Here is a 19,858-nt window from a genome sequence, read left to right as displayed (position 1 = left end):
GAGAGAGAGAGTCTCTTGAACCTTGAGCTAGAGAGCCAAACCACTGTCGCAGCAGAGCTGCGCCGTAGCAGGTCTAACCACTGTCGCATGGGGGCTGGGCTTGTGTGCTAACGCCCCCCACAGGGCTGCCCTCACCCATGGGAGACACGCAAAGTTTCGACAAGCAGAAATGAGGCTAGAGCAGAGAGAGAGAGAGAGAGAGAGAGAATGCTGAACTGAAAAAACGTCTCTCTTTTCGTCTCTCTCTCTCTCTCTCTCTCACACACACACACACACATGTTCTCTCTCTAGAATCTTTTTTGGACTTGCTCACAAGATTCCAAAAAGGGCTCGTTAGTAAATGCTTGCAAACCGCCCCTCCAAACGGCTCGACTAGTTGCACACCCGACAACATGTGGCTGTCTGTGCACCATGACCAATTCGTTAATCTTCTCCCCACTCTTCACTTAGACTTGATGACCCCTCATGCTCTTGATCCATTGTTGCCAAGGGCAAAGCACCGAGGTAGTCACTTATTAAAATCTCCCTATATCATGTGCATTTAAGAGGTTACTAATAATACCTCAATATACATGCTATATTTACACTACGAGCCTATTTAAAAAGCCCCATCCCCTCTAATGTATCCACAAAACTATACATTTTGGATAATTAATAATCCTTTCGTTTAACTCATGTGATATGGTACGCATGTTGAAAATTGACCGTCGAGAGGCAAATCCCCCTACTATCGTAGATGTTCCAATTCCATCGAGACCCTTTTTTTTAAATCTAATGCCAAAACTATTCAATTCTTCTTTTCATAGTCTATGTCTTGAAGATATTCATCAATTTACTTAAAGATTACCTCTTGGCTCAACTCTTGAAAATATTCATCAATTTCTTAAAGATTCCCTCTTTGGCTAAGGTTAGAAAATGCAAACTCAACCCCTACCACCATCGTCCATATGGACCATCCACCTTGAGAGAAGGCCTCTGCCACCCTGAGAGATTCAGCCGCCGCAGCCTTGTTGCTACGAATGGCGCATGTCATTACTATGGCAGCTAGAGGGTGCGACAGAGTGAGGGGTTAGGTGGAGGATTGACAACTCAAAACGCTCTAGAGTGGAGCTTGGAGGCCAGTGGTGGCAAAGACTGGAGGTCTGTGATTGGTAGGGGTGGTCTTGGCTGTGCCTTTTTGGATGAGTACCTCGACCGTTGATCACTCATCTGCAAGCATGCAAGGGGCCATGGGCACTTGGTCCTTATCTCGTCTAATCTTGTTCTCGACTCTTTATTTTTTGGCCGTTGCCATTTGATTCTCGACTCTTCATTTATTTATTGCCATAGTGTGGCACCTTCCTTTTCCTTCTAAGTTTTCATGCCATCGTTTGGAATCTTAGTATCTAAGAGATGTGTCCTACCTAGTGCTTGCAGCACTTGTAGAGCATGTGTGTGCCCCAATGTTATTCGTTGGAAGTGCCACAAAAACCAAGAAGATACGAGTTTTTGCAGCGCACGATACTTGTCTAACAAGTCTTTCTGCTTTTCTACTTGCAATCACGAGTATATTTCCTAATTGCCACTTGCGAACGTGAGGTGCAATGGAGTATCTTGGGAGTTTTCAAAATTTTAAGGGTATTTTGGAAAATTTAAGTTGTATTTTATGGGTATATAGGGAATTTTTGAAATACGAGGGGCATTTTGAGGATTTCATGATATTTTGGTAATTTTACCTTAAAATATTACCATTGAACCCCTGACCTCTCACTCCACAGAGCAATCCAGCCGAGCTAGCGCACATCACTAGAGAGAATATGAGGTCAGGATTATAAAAACCTGCCCCCCCCTTTGTGCGGCGATCGCACAATCCAAATCATGTGCGCCTTATCGATCGATTGTCATCATCGATCCCTCCTATGTGATCGTGTCACTTATACACGAGGGGGTTCCTTTATCACACATGCTATAAATGGAAGCGACAGGCAACCATGGCGCATGCTTCAAAACTGACGTGCACCATTAAATGGTGTCCAAGTTTACTTTTGTTGTTCCTATTTACGATTTCTTGCAAGTGTTTTCTATATGATGGTGTGTTTTGCCATGGCTGGCATCGAAAGTTACCCGCCTACATGGATAGGGCACCTACCTACCAACAAGCAAGACACAGGTTCAAGTCACCTGGCATGTGTTGACCACGACTTTTTTTCGCATGTCCATCTGCCTCGAGATCCCCATGCTCAACCCACCACCGTCGATCCCACCGCCCCAAAGTATTTAAGACCGGTTTGAAACAGTGTCAAGGCTCAAAATGTATTAAGAGAGACCAAAAGAAGACAGACGGGGAGGGAGAGGGAGAGGAACAAGTAGGGCCCCCCAATCCATTTAAAATGGGAATATCAATTCATTTAGAATCGGAGAGAAAACCACTCATATGCATTTTGTCTTTCTATACAAAACTAAACCAAGTCAAATATTCGCTACATATCAAGCAAATCGCATGGAAGTCGCATTCTAGCTTTTGAATACAAAATGAAGCCAAATCCCACCTACATATATCAATCTGCAATTGGAGCTTTGCATGTACGCTCGTTGTGGACAAGACCACCACAACACGAGCATCTGAAAATATGCTTTTCCTTGAAGTGATCCTCAATTCTTAAACGGAGTTTTTTTGGATGCCCAAGTGGCCTACGTGTTGCGGGTGGTTTCAATTGATCACTAGAATCTTCACTTGCATCCACCATTGGACTTATGACACCACTATAAGTTCCACTATAGGCGTGGAAAGTATATGCCTCATGTACATACTATTGAACACACTCTCTCTTGAAGAAAATAGCTGCAAACTGCATGAGCACAGGGAATTTCAAATGTTTGCCACTTGCTACATGAGCATGCCCTTGTACGTACATCAACCACACAAGTTCTTGTACTTGTCAAGATCTCAAAAACTATATCACTAAAGGGTATTATCGAGCACTATTTCCCACCTCATGCAAATTCTTCTCTACATTTGCAACCGATGCAAATTGCACTCTTATCTCCCAAAGACTCACATGCCTTCTTGCCCTCCATTCCGCATGCATAAAACCAAGCGTTAGTTGGCGACGGATGATATCAAGCATAGATATGTTAGGCTTATCTCTAGCCTCAAGCAACCGAGCATTCAATGACTTAGCAATGTTGGATGTAAGATGCCCATAACGCTTTCCTTTAAAGTGTCATTGCCCAATGGGATGGGGTGAAGTGCTCAATGAGTACTTCATTGCGACAAGACTTATGGCTTTCATCCCTTTGAATAGCCTCGTCATAATTGATCACAGTGTTTGCATAAGCTCCTACCCAAAACAACCGAATAAATTCTCCATTGTTGCATTTCTTCTTGAGATTAGCATCCAAATGGCGCATACAATATGCATGTTCACACCCTGGAAAGACAAGCTCCACAGATGGGAGAAGACCTTTTTGCTTGTTTGACACAAAATTAACGTCATTGACATTGACACTTGCCATACAGTCATGTACATTCTGCAAGAACCACATCCAATTATCTTCATTTTTTGCATCTACTATAGGAAATGCTATTGGAAACAAAGCCCCCATAGCATCAATCCTATGGCTGTGAACAAAGCACCAAGATATTTGCTTGTCAAGAATGTGCCTCCAACCCATATAAAGTCACGACAATGGGTGAAGCCAATGATGCATGCTCCAAATGCAAGACACATTCGAAAAAACGCCCTTCAATGGTTTGTTGCAGAGGAGCCACAATGCCCAAATTGCTGGTCACAAGCTTGTCGCAATAAGACTCAAGCTTTCCATAAGATTTTGCATGATCACCATGAATAATACCCAAAGCAAGTTGCTTCGCCTTCCAAGCTACCTTGTACAAAATTGACACTCCAACGTCTCGATGCAAATCAACCATGAGCTCCTTCGGCCTATACATTGGATAATCTCGAAGTTTGTCTACATACCTTGTTGCAACCTATTCAACAGTGCCCTCCTTGTTTCCAAGTTGTGAGGCACCACTATAAGTGTGCTCATCATGAACCACACACCCATGTGCACCAAAGACCCTTGAACAAACCGCATCGAGAGATTCAAGCTGAGCACCGAGAGAAAGAGTTGCAGAGGCGGTAGCTTCGAATGCATTGTTGTCACATGTGTTTACATTACTGGCTTCCTTTGTGTATGTACCTGCAATTGCTCTATATTACCTGTATACATACAAACAGTGTTAGCTTTTGCATCAATTTGTGTCATGCTCTATGCGGATGCACATTTGTAAAGCACACAAATTTGTCCTCTGTATCATGCTCATTGCATCAATCTGTATCAAGCTTGTGTATCTGTACCATGCTCCTTGCTACCTGCCCTTTGTGCCCCTCTTCGCTTCCTACCAGCACCCCTCCTCGCTACTTTCGTCCTCTGCGTAGCTATTTTGCAAGGTTGCGTTGCATTTTTGTAGGGTTGCGATGCATTTTTGCAGGGCCGCGATGAGTTCGAGCATTTCTCAACAACAGGCGACACGTTTTTGTAGGGCTATGACGATATCGAACATTTCTCAGCGACTTCGTATTCTTAGAGAATACGCTCGGTACATTGGGAATATTTGAAAATACGAGGGATGTTTTGGGAATTTTGGTACTTTTCCCTTGTATCTATTTTGTTGGCACTGTCTGCAAGCAGCTAGTGATATAGGCGTGGTGCCTATCAAATGCTGTACACAATCTTTTGGCTTTTTACACAAATAAAAATAGCAATGCTTTGTAAAAGAAATAGCACTTGGGGCTTTGCCAGCGCGAGGAGTGCAGAGACGAGACGAGAGCGCGCAAGGAGATCTCTGCAGAGCAGAAGTGCAAGGTATGCAAATCACTACGTGTGTGTGTGTGTGCACGCTCATGCGACCCAAATGTGTAGATGGATGCAGTTGATTTTACAGAGAATCAAAAAAGGGAGATTCGCCATCCTTGTTACTATGGCTCTCTTGCCAAGCTTGGTCTTGTTCCACATCCCTATCTTGCCAAGCCTGATCTTGTTCAGGGTAGCTTATTGCTTCCATTGCATCTCGGTGGACTTGGTTAGGGATTTCAGTTATGTCTGCATTCACACGAACATGTGTGTAAAGGTTTTGAGCATGATCATTAGAAACTGAACTTGTTAAGTTGTGTGGCCCCCATGCCTACTTTGAGAGTTCCTTCTTGATTTATGGCGCTATATTTCCATCAGGAAATAACTCAGAAGAATCTTCCTTCATAATGTCTTCTAATTGTCTTTTCGACGCCATGCCAACAAGATGTAGCTTAGCATTGCCTACTAACTCCATTTGTTGGTCTAAATTACGTGCTGCATCCAACTTCCCCAATTGGCTGTAGAGAGGTTTGGATTCGACACTGCTATGTCTCCGACGAGTTTCGTGAAACTTAACACCTGCTCGAGAGGGTGAGTAAGAGTGACTCCCAGCTTCCATAGCCTTTGTCGCTCCCTGCCAGAAGGAAGACCACGTTGTTCATGCAAAAATAGGGCATATTATATATCTCTACTTGTATGTCATGCAATGACAATGCCACCTTTATTTTGGCATGGCCAACTAGATGTGACACCCAGTTACTGCAGAGTGATGGGCTTAGAAGAGTGCACTCTTGAGTCCTAGGTGAAAGAATCCACAAGATTTCAAGGACATGGAATCTTCTTGCTGCTTGTGCATGCATTAGGCATGTAGTTGTGAAACCTTTCGAGGATGAGAGAGCTCTTGTTTTGATGCGATGTGTGATGGACAGTCTTTGAGGCCTTGATGGTGATGGAGACATAGTAGCTGCCTGAAATCTGCTTGAAATTAAGCTATGAAGATTTCTTGCTCCATAGCTGTAATTTCTTGGGCAGCAGGAAGGAATCTATGCATTATGAAATTTGGCATAGAAGGCTCTTCTTTGTCAATGTAATCTTGACGCAAATGCTCATGTAAGCTTACCATGCAGAGCATAATAACACACTTCCAATCGAGGTGTGCGCACAAGCATCCGCAACCACCAAAGAAATGGCCGATATGGAGCTTTCCTCCTCCCAACTTGTCTTCCTTATTGCAGTTACTGCAGAGCGATGAGCCTAGAAGAGTGCACTCTTCAGTCCCAGGCAAAAGAATCCACAAGATTTCAAGGACATGGCATCTTCTTGTTGTTTTGCATTCATTAGGCATGTAGTTGTGGAACCTTTCGAGGTGTGACGAACGGTCTTTGAGACCTTGATGGCAATGGAGACATAGCAGCTGCCCGAGTTTTGCTTGCAATTAAAGCTATGAGCTTTCTTGCTCCATAACTGCAATTTCTTGGCCAGCAGGAACGAATCTATGCATTATGAAATTTGGCAAAGAAGGCTCTTTTCTGTCAATGTGATCTTGACGCAAATGCTCATGTAAGCTTACCATGTAGATCATGATAACACACTTCCAATCGAGGGATGCGCGCAAGCATTCGCAACCGCCAATGAAATGGCCGATATGGAGCTTGCATCTGACAACAATGAGCTTGTATCTCAGGTCAACAACATAGACTGTCAAGAATTGCATTCATGTATCTCAACTCCATCCATAAGAACCCATGATACAAAGCATACTGTACAGATGGAAGATATTAGCCTAGAGATCTGCACCCTCACCCTCTGCACAAGTACAATTCTCGGGCCTTTGACATCTCTTGCTTCATCGGCAAGGTCTGCTCCTTGCAATTTGTCTGATTGGAGACTCATGCAAGGGATTGGAAGGATGAGGAATCTCTTGTGGCTCTTCATGTATGCTTAGAGCTCTGTACAATGTCGTTCTCACTCTGAATCGGTCAAAACTTGTGTAAATGCCTCTTGCAAATCCAAGCCTTTCTCAAAAAACATGTCTCTCTCTCTCTCTCTCTCTCTCTATGTCTCCCCTACGTGTATGTATGTGTCTACACTCCAATGCAACAAATGGGCCCATTTTCCTCTGTTTCTATGACTAAGTGTAAGCATCTCTCTCTCCCTCTCTCTCTCTCTCTCTCTCTCTCTCTCTCTCTCTCTCTCAGGCAGTTCCACCGTTGGCAAGTTAGTGCCAACCTTGTTGGATTGTTCAAGATTTCTAATCTTTCTTCCTTTTTAACAATTTAGATCCGTTTTTGAGTGCTTAACATGTAATTTGTCACAAATTACCTCGCAAAGAATTATGTCTAAAAATTGATGAAGCAATCCATCTCCAAAGCCTACATAACCAACTCAAGTTCTAGTTTTATCATTTTGTATTGATAGACAATCAGTTTTCTTATGAAAATCTAAGATTTTTTCTATCTTTGAAGAAATTTAATCTTACAACCAGGCATATTTTGGGAATTTTGAAAAATTTGAAGGGCATTTTGGGAATTTAAGACAAACTATAGGGAGTACTTTAAGAATTTTGCAAATTTGAGGGGTGTTATGGTAATTTTCCCTAGATACAAGGGTATTTTGGGAAATTTTGAAATTTTAGGGGTATTTTGGGAATTTCTACAAATTAGAGGGGTATTTGGGGAATTTCCCCTTTTATAATCAACGAAACTCACTAAGGACGTTGGTTCAAAGAGGAATGGCGAACGACGCGCAGCTGGAGAAAGAACAGGAGGTAGACGTCAAGCAGATTTCAACTCAGACCGACAGCAACGCCGCAGAGAACAAGCGCGCGGTTTCGAGCGCCGCAACCACCACCACCACCACCACCACCACAACAACAACAACGGCTTCAGGAAAACGAGCCAGGAACACTGATAAGGAGCACAGACCCAACAAGCATGAATGCAAGAGACTTGCTGTTTATGGAAATTACGACAAATATTACGGCTATAGAGTAAACTCCCTGACTACCAGAAGCTATTCCTTAATTTTCTTTCTTTGTCTTGCCCGCCTTTTATGACCTCATTTCGTGGGGCGTCTCTGCAGCTGCCTCCTTTTAATTTATCACATCTAATGCAGGGACAGTGGGCCATGCCTTTCATGGGCTTGCCATGGAAGGAGGTGAGCTAACTACTGCTAGCTGGAAAGGACGATAGCTGTTCTTTTCTTTGCTCAATGAGTGGGCAGTCATGGAGCTACATCAGTCCATCTCCCTGCTGAGATAGCATACGTGTGGAAAAGGATTAAGCTGTAGGAATGCTATTTTTTCTTTTGGGGGCGCAAAGAAGATCCTTCTATTAGTTAAAACTCTGCCAGTGGGCTACATCGTCCCTACTATGAGGCTGAAACTGTACAAAGAGGGGAAACTCTCCCAAAATGAGTGGCTGTGAATATGCAATCACCGAATGGGAGGGGACAGAGCCAAATAGATGGTTGTAATGTCAACAAAGGTCGTACTCTACCATGTAGAAAGGTCCTGGCTGCCACAGATGCCTTGTAATGTCAAAAAAGATCGTACACGGTACTTTACTGTGTAGAAAGGTCCTGGCTGCCATAGTCTATAGACAAATGAATGCCTGGTGTCGTCTCTCAGTCCTATTTGAGCTGCCTTACTTGTTGTTGTACTGGCCTTGGAAGCGTGGATCAGGCGGCTTGGTTTGACCTTTGAAGACTCGGAAAACATGGTGGGCCCTTGGGAAATTCCACGAGCAATGTTGCGGAGTCTCCATTGAGTGCCCACACCTAGGGCAAATCGATTGGTATTCACTAGAAGCTAGGCACAGACTCCCACCGCTTGTCTCTATGCAATCAGCCACTGGAATTTGGTATCCTGTGAGCTTGGTGACCAGGGCAGAGTCCTGTCCACAAATCGAGAGAGTCCAAAATGAGGCATTACTGTTCCCGGTGCTGTGCTGATGCCGTTGTTATGGACGCTTACTTAGCCATCAAGCTGCGATGGCAAAGTCGTGCAGTATATTGAAAGCGTGGAACCCTAGGATGCCCCCTGGCGAAAGGGGGGGGGGGGGGGGGGGGCGCAGAGGGATCCCTCCTTAGTTACTTCCCAGGGTCCCATTGTAGCTGCTCTAGAGGCCACATGCTCTGAGGGTCCATAATCTCCATCCCTCTCTGACTGCTTCAACTCAAACAAAGCTTTCTTACATTTGCACACTTTATCCTCTTGTTCTTTCTTGAAAAAACCGTGAGGCTGCGTTACATAAACTTCCTCAAATATGTCACCATTCAAGAAAGCAGTAACAATGTCTGACTGATGTACATCCCAACCAAAATGAACTGCCAATGCACATAGGAAACGCACAATAGTCATACGACAAGCGGGAGCAAAAGTCTCTTCATAATCTATGCCTTTTTGCTTTGCATAACCGTTTGCAATAAGTCGAGCCTTATAGTGACCATCCGGCTTGCGTTTCAACTTGTAAATCGACTTCGTACCAATGGCCTTTTTGCTAGGAGGCAAATCACATAAAGTCCATGTGTCATTTTCTATAAGTGCATCGTATTCTGAGTGCATGGCAACCATCCATCCAATTTTCTGAATTCTGTGCTTCATCAAAAGACAAAGGTTCCTCAACATCACATAAACTAGACACAGCCAAAGCATAACAATCTGATGCATAAGATGCGTGGCGAACCCGAACGAATATGACTAGACACAAAGATGCTCCAGCCATTTAGGCATACCTCTAGCGTGCTCATTCTCAACCCTTTCCTCATCACGTACATCATGTACATCTGCATCAGTAATAGGCTGATTTGTAACATTCTCAAAAACCTCCATAGGTTGTGCATCCGCCTCATTGGAATTTACATTCGAAGTTCCACCATCGAAAAGAGGCAACAAAGTTCCATAAATGTCTTGTGAGCTTACATTACTGTCCCTAGTACATGACGGCAAGGGCTGAACAAAATCTTTCACAAACACAACATCCCATGAGACCAAGATACACTTTGTTTGCGGATGATACAACCTGTAACCTTTGCTTTCAACACTATAACCAACAAAGATACATTTGACTGCCTTATCATCCAATTTTCTGGGCTGCGTTTGTGGCACCAAAGCATATGCCAAACAACCAAAAACACGCATGTGCTCAATAGAAGGTTTTCTATCATGCCATGCTTCATATGGAGTCATAGACTGCAAATATTTCTTAGGACACCTGTTAAGTACATAAGTAGCACACATGATAGCCTCAAGCCAAAACAAATATGGTAAAGCTTGACTTTTGACTATACATTGTGCCATTTTCATAAGAGATCTGTTTTTCCTCTCAGCAACACCATTTTTGCTGAGGTGTATACGGCACTGCACATGGGTGTTTTGTCCCACGACTAGGAAGAAATGCATTAAATTCACGAGACATTCTCTCCCCCTCGATCTGAACGGAGGGTGCCCATAGTACATTTCGAGACATTTTCAGCCATAGCGAGAAATTGTTTGAAGCATATAAACACTTCGGACTTTGCTTTAAGCGGATACACCCATGCATGCTTGGAGTAAATCAATGAAAGTCATGAAGTAAAGGTAATTGCCCAAGGAAGGTGTCACGTGCACATCTAACCCTATGTGCATGTGGACAAGCTACTTCAGGTCTAGGGTTAAGGTCTGCTTAGGAAGTGTTTTGGCACCTTTGTGAGCCTGTGCGCAGGCTGTGCATGTCCGGGCACTTAGAGTAGTTGCATATCCTTTGGTTGCACACAACATGATCATTGGAATTACAGTCAGTAGCCATCATGGGCTTTTTCCAGTGCACATAACCCATTTTTCCTATTTTAGCCATTTTTCACTTATTATTAATAAGTGACTTTGTTGGGAAATTGGGTAGGGCAACTTTGCTAAGTCCTATATAAGAAAGCTAGCGCTAGCACTTTCCGGCAGGACAACCTAGCGTTTTTTAGCCAACAAGACCACCTAGCGTTTTTCAACAGAATCAGCCCTGGCGTTTTGCAGATTGCAGATCAGTCCTGGCGTTAGCAGGCCACAGGAACAAGTCTAGCGTTTTTGCAATTGCAGATCAACCTCAGCGTTTTGCAGATTCCCGGCGACAGATCTGGCTAGATCATTAGCGTTTTCAGTTTGCAGCACCTAGACCCGCAGATCAAGTCTCCAACCTTGTAGATCTCACCTTCCCGCAACAGATCCTCGCCGCGTGGTCAGATCAGCCAGCGTTTTCAGTTTCAGCCCGCTGTTCTCATATTTCAGCATCTGCGTTTTCAGCGCATCGTCGTCGTGTCGTCGCCATCGCCGTCCTCGTCGACATAGAGTCAGAATTCAGCAGATAGCAAATTTCAGCCCCTAGCGTTTTCAGATTTCAGCCCGTCTCGTCGCAGTCATCATTGTCGTCGACATCGTCGGCAAGTCCCTTGTATCTAGACCATTGTACCATATTTGTGCAATCAATAGCATAGACCTCTCTCGCTATAGAGAGAGGGGTCCTTGGAGGAGGGTTTGACAACAATCTGGTGTCAGATTCTTCTCTCTATCTCTCTTTCAGTCTTAGCACCTTCATTCATAGTGTTATTCACTTTGTTTGTGATCATTTGCACTCTCACTAAAGGAACGGAAGGCTCTCCCTTCCGTAAAAAGGAACCCTTGAGCACAGTTTGGAGCACTTATCTTGAGCAAAGTTCAACATTCACTTCCGCTGCACCTTACAGACGGAGTTTGCATGGGTTCACAAACATCACTATGCAGAAGTTGCAACCTGCACGTGGTCCTAACTGAACCATCCTATGGAAATTTCGAACACTGCATCTTACCCAAAATACATCCTTCACAAACATGTTTGACAGGTGCTTCAAGAGGTGGCAAAGAAGCAACCATATCAGATTTTTGCAAACGTAGCAAACTGACAAAATTCAGATGCCCAAAACGTGCATGCCAAAGTTTTGCTTCTGTAACAGCCTTTGAATCCACAATAGCATTTGCAAAATTCTGCCCACACTTGTCATACAAAGTGAACTTATACAACCCATGGCATTAAATGCTAGATGCAACAATTTCATCACCAAAATTGAGATCAGTCATCCACAATTTGACTACAAGACCAAGTCTAGCAAGTGCAGATACAAACAAAAGATTCTTCTTGATCCTAGGTACATACAATGCATCAACAAGTGTGTCATTTGCAGCAGTAAGCACAATCTTTCCAACTCCCTTGACCGGATAAGAGGCATTGTTGGCACAAGTGACTGAATTCCCATGAGGGACATCCTTGAGAGAGGTAAACAAGTCATGATGAGAGGTGATGTGCTTTGTAGCACCACAATCAAAGTACCACACATGAGCATCTGCAGCAACTGACAAACATACATCATGGACAGAAGGATCATAAGTGCACTGTGCACTAAAAGCCCATTCTGCATCAACATCAACATCACAGTCTCCTTTCACAGAAGACTCAACAATAGTTGCATTTGTAGTGGAACTAGCATTTGTAGTGGAACGAGCCTCTTTCTTCTTAGCTTCTTTGGCCTTCAACTTAGGACACTGCTTGATCAAATGATCATTAGCTTTACAACGATGACAACGCATCTTTTTTTTGGCCCTTTTCACTAGAATTCCGAGACGAATTACTGCAAGCAGATGCATAAGGAATATGTGATTTACCACTCGTAGAAGAACCATGAGAAGTGGCTACATTGTTGTTACCACCTTTTCTTTGAGAAACAATAAAGGCCTGTTCAATTGCATGCTGTCTAGTCCTGTTTTTTCTGGAAAGTGACTCTTGCAACATCAATGTGCATATTGCATCAAGCTTGACAACTTGTGGATTTCCTTGAATCATAAATCTCCAAGTACTAGCAAAAGTTTGGTAAGAATCTGACAAAGCATCAAGAATGTCAGAAATGACTTCGCTTGCAAAAATAAGTTGCTCATTGATATCCTTGACACCAACAAGGAAAGTGTCCATATCATCTTCCTCATGCATAATCTTCGACTCCAGCTCTTTACACAGCAATGCAATTTTTGCCTCATTGCGACTTGCATAAAGACCAACCAAAATATCCCAAGCTTGTTTTGCAGATTTTGCTGAACGAATGAGGAGTAATAGTGCGCTTCACAGACAACGCAATCAATGCATGAGCCTGCGAATCTTTTACATCCCAACGTTTCTCAGCCCTAGGCAAAACAGCTGTGGTAGCAGCAATCTTGCCACCAAAACCTACAACATCCTCAACATCGCCTACATCCTTAAAACCAGGACGCACATCAATGCCCTGCATAATATTCCAAACGCCCTTTGACACGAGGCTATGTTTCATCATATAAGCCTACATAGGGTAATTGTCCCCATCCACAGCAGCAAACATCTTGAACACATCTGTGTTGTTGTCAGTCATGGAGAATGTTGCACTTGATGTGAAAACTGTACGAAAAGAGGAGAAACAAAGCGGGAACAACACTTGCTATATAGCACAAACCGTAGAAGACTGTAAGGGACCTGTTATACAAAAAACAACCCTAACAGAATTTTTGCACAAAATGACGAAATACCATACGCAATCCTGCCTATAGTGGAAACGAAGGCCGAAATGAGCCCGAATCAGAAATCTGAGCAAACCAGGCTCTACAAAGTATTTGTCGACCTGCTGACGCTCGCCAAAGCTCACAGAAATCGGAGAAAGTGAGCAGGTGTGTGCTGGAGCTGCTGGCAACTAAGCCAGGGAGGACGCAACCTGCTCTGATACCAATTATTGGAATTAGGGAAACACACACAGCTTGGAGAGGACGAAGGAAGCTCAAGGCACACAACAGAGAGTATATTACTTAGTGTGCAATGGAAAGATGAGTTAGCCCTAGAGTGATGGACGTATATACAATGCACCGAAGAAAAAATCTTTTAGTGAGGGAAAAAATGTCTCGGTGGTCCTAAGTGTGTTCACACACATCACGACCACATTTATATGGTAACATATTAGTACCTTGGCCTTGAGGTTCCGGTCAATAACAAGTGGCATGAATGTGCTATGTGTCGTTTTGAAGCGGGAAAGAGAGCATACTATGCATTTGAGAACATGTGTAACGCGGGAAACATCAAATGTTGGGTTCTCAAGAAGTACCTTTTTGACACATTGGTGACACCGGTTCTTCTTTATGGAGTTGAAGTGTGGGACGGGAGCATCTCAAAGTCTCCTTGGAAAGTGCTCAAAAGCGCTTTCTTACAAACTTTCTCTAAGTTAAGACACAAATACCATATATGCTCCTACTTCTTGAGTCAGGATCTCTTCCAATTGAGGTTAGGGGCATGGAAAGGGTTGTAAGATGCATCAAAACCCCACATCGACTTCCTACGTTTGCATAGGAAGGAAGCAAAAAAGTTCAAAAGACGCATAGAAGCAAGATCTTGAGCATGGGATGGATGCAAGACATAAAGAAGTGGTTTGGGATCTGGGATGCATTACACTTGCTACATGATGTCTCAATTGACTCCCAAGTGAATGAAGCTTTTCTACGACGCCAATGTATTACGGCTTGGGAGGAATCCGGTGGGTCACACTTCATACAGTACACCATCCATATTGCCCCCAGCTACAAAACCATGTTCTTCACTGAAATAGAAAACCATACTCGCCCTTACATGCTTGAGCCAATCCCACTGTTAGCGATACGCACTATCGCAGCCATTCGGCTTAGCTCCCACTCCCTTCGATGCGAGACGGGGCGTTGGGGCAATGGAGAAGAGTCAAATCGATTGTGCACATTATGCTCATTGCAAGTTCGAGAGTTTGAGTACCACACACTACTAGAGTACTCAGCTTTTGGTCACATCAGTCACTCATCAACCACATACATTGTCACAAGACGAGCACCATTGAACAGATTTTTAGCACTTCAATAGCAATTGAACTGAAAGAGAGAGAGAGAGAGAGAGAGAGAGAGAGAGAGCACACGCGACACAGAGTGACATAATTCCACCCTAGAGAGTATTGGCCCCAAACCTTGGCACCCTTTTCGGCATTTCTTTATATTACTTGAACTCAGTACAATGCCGATACTCGCGCTTTGCTCCTTTTCACTGAAGTGTGTCAGAGACTGAGCCCTCTGCACTTATTTAAAGGCCCTTGGCCTGAATAGCAGTTACAGTGAAAAGCTTCAAACTCAAAAGCAACTGGCCGAAAAGTGCCAAGAGCTGTCAGCGCGTTTTGCGGAAATCTGTACAGTTGCCACCTCAGCATGCCAGCGTGAAATTGGGGATTCCGTACAGCTTTGCCACGTCATCAACTCCTACTGCTTCTGCTTCTTAGGGTTTAGGGCCTAGGCCCCTTGGTTGGTGATCTGCACAGTGGCTTCGTTCTGCAGTGGCTTGACATGTCAACAGTTTGTGACATACATACTACATCACATGTAACTTTGGTCCCATAGGTCCGAGGACGATAATAAAATCTCTCTCTCTCTCTCTCTCTCTCTCTCTCTCTCTCATCTATGTAGTAGCTCGTCATTGCTGTCCCGCCTTGCTTCGGTGTCTCTACTCACAACGCCCTCTCAACATATGTGCAATGGCTGGTCATTGCAGTCCCATCTCGCTTCGATGTCTCTGCTCACAGCGCTTTGGTGTCCCTACAACAGTAGCTCGTAGCGATGTGTCTGCATTAGCTACTTGCGACGCTCGTCGGCACACTTGATAAACCCTCTGCATGTTTTGCGACACCTCATAAATCTCCTCAAAACACCCTACCTTATCTCCATTAGAGAGGGTGTTCCCCCCCTCATAAGCCCCCAAAAATAAACAGAGACTTCTTCTCTTTATTATGGGTGATTAGGCCACTCCAAGGTCACCCTCCCATTCTAGCCACAGAGGAGGATTTTCCCCCTCATAGCCCCTCAAGCAAGAAATCGAAGGGTAAACCCCTCCAAACCCCCCCTTCTTCCACGAATCGCCGTTCCTTTGCATTTGTTTTCATGGCTCCAAGCAAGCAAGAGTAGCTTGAGAAGCTTTAAGCCACTGTCGAGAAGGTGCTCAAGGAAAACCACGACCTCGAATTGGAACTAGCGCACTTGAGGCCAAGCTTGAGAAAATGGTAGATTCTCCTTCAAAAAAGTCCGCGAGTTAGACACGAAGCTCGGCAAGCAAAGGAAGGATGTGACTGCACGCATCTCCTTGACTATGGAGACACGTGTGTCACTATAGTTTTGAGAGCGTCATCTTCAACAACAGAAACTCACTCAAGGTCCGCATTGGAGGGCTCCCCTCGACAGTTGACTCGAGCGACAATTTCTACGTATCTATTATGACCATCCAACACACTGCCATGAATTCAACTCGACACAAGCAAGATGTGAAGTGTCAGTGCCAAGAGCAAGCATCGACACAACAAACCCATTCCTAGTGGCCATACCATTCTCCACTTTTAACGTCTACTTCAACAATCTCATCTGCTCAAGCATACCAAGGTATGGATTGCAAAAGATCTTACCCTTTCACAACTGAAAAACTGTTACGCGCACATCGAACCCTATGTGCATGTGGACAACTATAACTCCTACTTCTACGGTTTAGGACAGCCTAGGAAGTGTTCTGGCACCTTGCAAGCTTGTACGCAGTACGTGCATGTCCATGCACTTTAGCATAGTTGCATACCCTCTGATTGCACATGAGCACCGCCAGTGTTTGCTAGGTGTAGGCAATGGGGAGTGTTCCCATACATATCATTAGTACCAGGCCTAGGTAGTAGCTACATGTGAAGCACCTCTTATAAGTGAGTTTGTTAACTCACCAATAAGTGACATTTTAGCCAACCAATTTAATCGTGGGTTTTTTATTGGCATTGCCCGACCAAGCTACCCTCGGGGTCACTTCTCAAGCATAAGTAAGTACCCTTAGTACAAGGACCAAGTACCTGTAATACCTCAGCATGCTAGCGTTTCCTTCATTAGCAACCCGGCGTTTTCATCAGCATGATTAGGCAGCCAGCGTTTTTCATCAGATCAGCCTACCGTACCCAATTCAGCTTCAGCCATAACCTCGCCGTACCGTCGCAGATCCAGCAATGGCACCAGCCTTTTCAGATTCAGCCCTTAGATTAGCCCGCGTTTTTCGGTTTTCAGCCCCCACCAAAATGCAGCAATTGAGGGTTATTATCACAGCAAGACACCGTTGGTAGCAACAATCTTCAACTGGATACTAACGGAGGGTGATGGAATTGAGAGAGACGAGGAACATACGAATCCAATGACGATGACGAGGGCAGGCGAAGAGGAAGCCGCAAATGGCAAGCGGTTAGGAAAGGAGAACTCGTTGAAGCTGATAAGGACGATTTTGGCAAGAGAAATTGCTCCAATCCAATGTACAAGCCAGTGGGAGAGATTCTTAATTCAAAGCGCTACTGGGAAGGTAGATGTTGCTGCCTAGCATTAGGAAATAAAATGAAGGAAACTAAGGTGACTTCGAATTGTAAAAGCCGACGCGCTCACTGCTGCTGCTCACGCTTGCGCTCACCATCGCCATTGCTCCTATCCCCTCTGCTCCCCCTCGCGCTACCTTGTCCCTTCCAACCCCCCTTGCCTCAGCCCCGCCTGCCTTGAGCTGCCCGCCCTTCGCGCGCTGCCTTGAGCTATCCCCCCCCCCCCCGGGCCCCGCGCTGCACGCAGCCTGCCCACATTCCCCCACCCCCACCTCGTGTTTCTATTGGTGTTGGTTCACAGCGACACCGACTAGCTTCGTTCGCATCGATGCCCTCGATTCGCCTTTGCAACATCAAACACAGATGGAGGATTCTGCTCCGCCACAGAGGACTCCACTGAAGCCCCCTCGCCCGACCCTACAGAACCCACCATCCGATTTGCTCTCTTGCCGACAGAGCAAGCGAGCTTAGAGGCAGAGGAGGCGCGCCTTCAGGACACCTCTGTTATCTACAAGATTCTCAGCACCAGACCCAATAGAGGGGAGGTGCGTGATCTCATTCAGGCCAGCCTTCTCGCAGATGTGGGCAAGATCCTCGATGTTCAGCTTCTCGGACGTGGCCTTGCTGTGGAAAGAGATGGTATCAGCCGAAGGACCCGAAGCCAAACCTGTTGTGCCATGGGGCAGTCCCACAGACAGTGACGCTGACTTTTCAAAGGATAGTCACAAGCTGTGCATGCTGTCGGAAGGTCACTATGTACTAGCCATCTCCCCACTGCGGTAGCTCTATGTGCAACTAGCCATTGAAACACGGTGACTCATCGCGGCTGTTTGCGTCCCACAACCTCGCCCAAAAGGCTGACAAGAACTCAGTTGTGAGACCCTCCTCCTGCCAATGAGGTGTTGCTGCAGGACGAGCCTCTCTCCGTATTGCCAGTATGTGACGTCTGAGTCGAACAGTAACCGAAAGAAAGAGACCCCTGGATGGCCGGCTGAAGAGAAAGGGTCCCTCCAAAACCACTCTCTAGGATCCCACTGCACTCGTGCCAGTGGACAACTCTCCCAAGCCCACAGCCCTATCTCAAGAGCTGCTAGGTCAGGATCTATGACACAAGTCCTCCCGCAGATGCCCGCTACTCAAATCCTCTGAAAACAACACTTCGTAACTTGTGGGGCCTCTACCGAGATTGTGTGTAGTCGACCCTTGCCCTGTAACTTGAAGAACAATGGAGGGTACAATCTCTGAGCAGGCCCGAACTGCAATGAGGACTTCCAATCGTGTGAAGGCCCCCATTCGCCTGGGTGTTGCTGACTCTAGAGGTGTGACCCCAAGAAACATGAGGCCTACTACCAACCAAGTGGCCTCTTTGAGTGCTGACCCGTGGGTTCCAAACAAGGGGCTGTCTCAGGCGCTCCTTCGTGCAAGTGGGTTGGTGCTGCTCTAGGCCTCTCCACAACTGCTCCCAGGAGCGAAGCAGGCTCACAGCAAAACAATCCTCCAGTCTCCTGCTCAAACCAACTGTGCGCATCTCTGTGAAAATCCATCTGATGGAAGGTCTCCAGGGGCTTCTTGCTTGAGGCACTCTAGCTCTAAGCCGCAGAAGTAAAAACTCCTTCAGGGCTCCTCCCTTGGAAGTAGTCCTTTGACAAAAAACTTCCCAAGAAGGGCTCTGCTCTGCTATGCTAGGTCTATGATCCCCAACCCCCCCCGAGAACAAGGTAGAGTGATGACCTGCCAGGCTACTTTGGCCCAGGCTATTTGAGTGTTGCGCCCTGTCCAAAGAAAGTTACTAATTAGCCTCTCTACCTGGCTGATGCAGGAGCTCAAAAAGATCCAGCAAGATGTAATGTAGCACATAGTAGCCAACAACACTTGGTTGGCTACTATAACTCTGCCTGCCAAAGAAAGTCGAGCCGAGCTCCAATGTAACAACTTCCTCCTGATGGACAAGAGGAGGGGAGCAATCTGCTGCTCGGGAGACAAGTCCAAGCTAACCTGACAACCCAAGTATCGAACTGGAGTCCCTGGGGGGATCCATCTAAAACCCTCACGTGGTAGCCAATCAGGTGTAGAAGCACTGCCAACCGAAAAAGCCACTGTCTTCCTCCAGTTGATCAGTGCGCCTGATGCACAACAAAACGTCTCAAGAGCCTGCTCACACCTGTGCAGGTTGGCCCTCCAAGTACAAAGCTGAGTCATTTGCAAACTCAGCATCCAATAGCTCATTGCCACGAATAGGGAGCGCCAAGCCACGTAGAACAACCTGTTGTTAAACCAAAAATCTGCTCATCGCCTCAGCATAGAACAAAAAGAGGAAGGGGGCAAGAGGGCAGCCCTGTCTGACTGAAGGTGTGAGCATGAAACGATCTCCTCTACCTCCTGCCAAAAGCACCTGACTGTGTGCACGTCTGTAGAGAGCTGACACACCTCTGATCCAAGCATCTGAGAAGCCCATCCTATGTAGAGTGCCCTCCAAAAAGTCCCAGTCACCTATGTTGTAGGCCTTCTCAAAATCGAGAAGAAGTATCACCTGATCCTTACCACGGACGCGCGCGAGGGCAGATGCCTCCCAAAAAGTGAAGATGTTGTCAAGGATACTGCGCTCCTTGACAAAACCTGTCTG

At 45.5% G+C, this 19,858-nt stretch overlaps 2 protein-coding genes and 1 pseudogene across 3 annotated transcripts in view; 1 reads left to right on the top strand and 2 right to left on the bottom strand.

Annotated features, from left to right (window-relative positions):
• Nucleotides 1–1,738: 1,738 nt before the first annotated feature.
• Nucleotides 1,739–4,579, bottom strand: LOC147442879 (uncharacterized). 2 transcript variants are annotated; one of them, XM_086529731.1, is made up of 2 exons: nt 4,341–4,579; nt 1,739–4,202 (listed from the first exon to the last, which is right to left on the bottom strand). In XM_086529731.1, exon 2 carries the CDS (start codon nt 3,652–3,654, stop codon nt 3,196–3,198), a length of 459 nt encoding a protein of 152 aa, XP_086385857.1. In that variant the 5' UTR covers nt 3,655–4,202; nt 4,341–4,579; the 3' UTR covers nt 1,739–3,195. The 2 variants fall into 2 exon arrangements, with proteins under 2 accessions (XP_086385857.1, XP_086385858.1); XM_086529732.1 differs by having other exon boundaries at nt 4,356–4,579.
• On the bottom strand, nt 3,971–5,959 carry LOC147442878 (uncharacterized; annotated as a pseudogene).
• A 1,575-nt stretch (nt 5,960–7,534) lies between these two features.
• Nucleotides 7,535–19,858, top strand: part of LOC147442877 (S-adenosyl-L-methionine-dependent methyltransferases superfamily protein) — a 51,969-nt gene continuing 39,645 nt past the window's right edge. The window contains exon 1 of the mRNA XM_086528880.1: nt 7,535–7,825. Within this exon, the coding sequence (XP_086385006.1) occupies nt 7,568–7,825 (258 nt within the window). The 5' untranslated portion in view covers nt 7,535–7,567. The remainder of the gene's footprint in view (nt 7,826–19,858) is intronic.

This window comes from Adiantum capillus-veneris, chromosome 14 (assembly GCF_014529385.1).
Source record: "Adiantum capillus-veneris isolate H3 chromosome 14, ASM1452938v2, whole genome shotgun sequence".
NCBI lineage: Eukaryota > Viridiplantae > Streptophyta > Polypodiopsida > Polypodiales > Pteridaceae > Adiantum > Adiantum capillus-veneris.
This window is presented reverse-complemented; position numbering and strand designations above follow the sequence as displayed.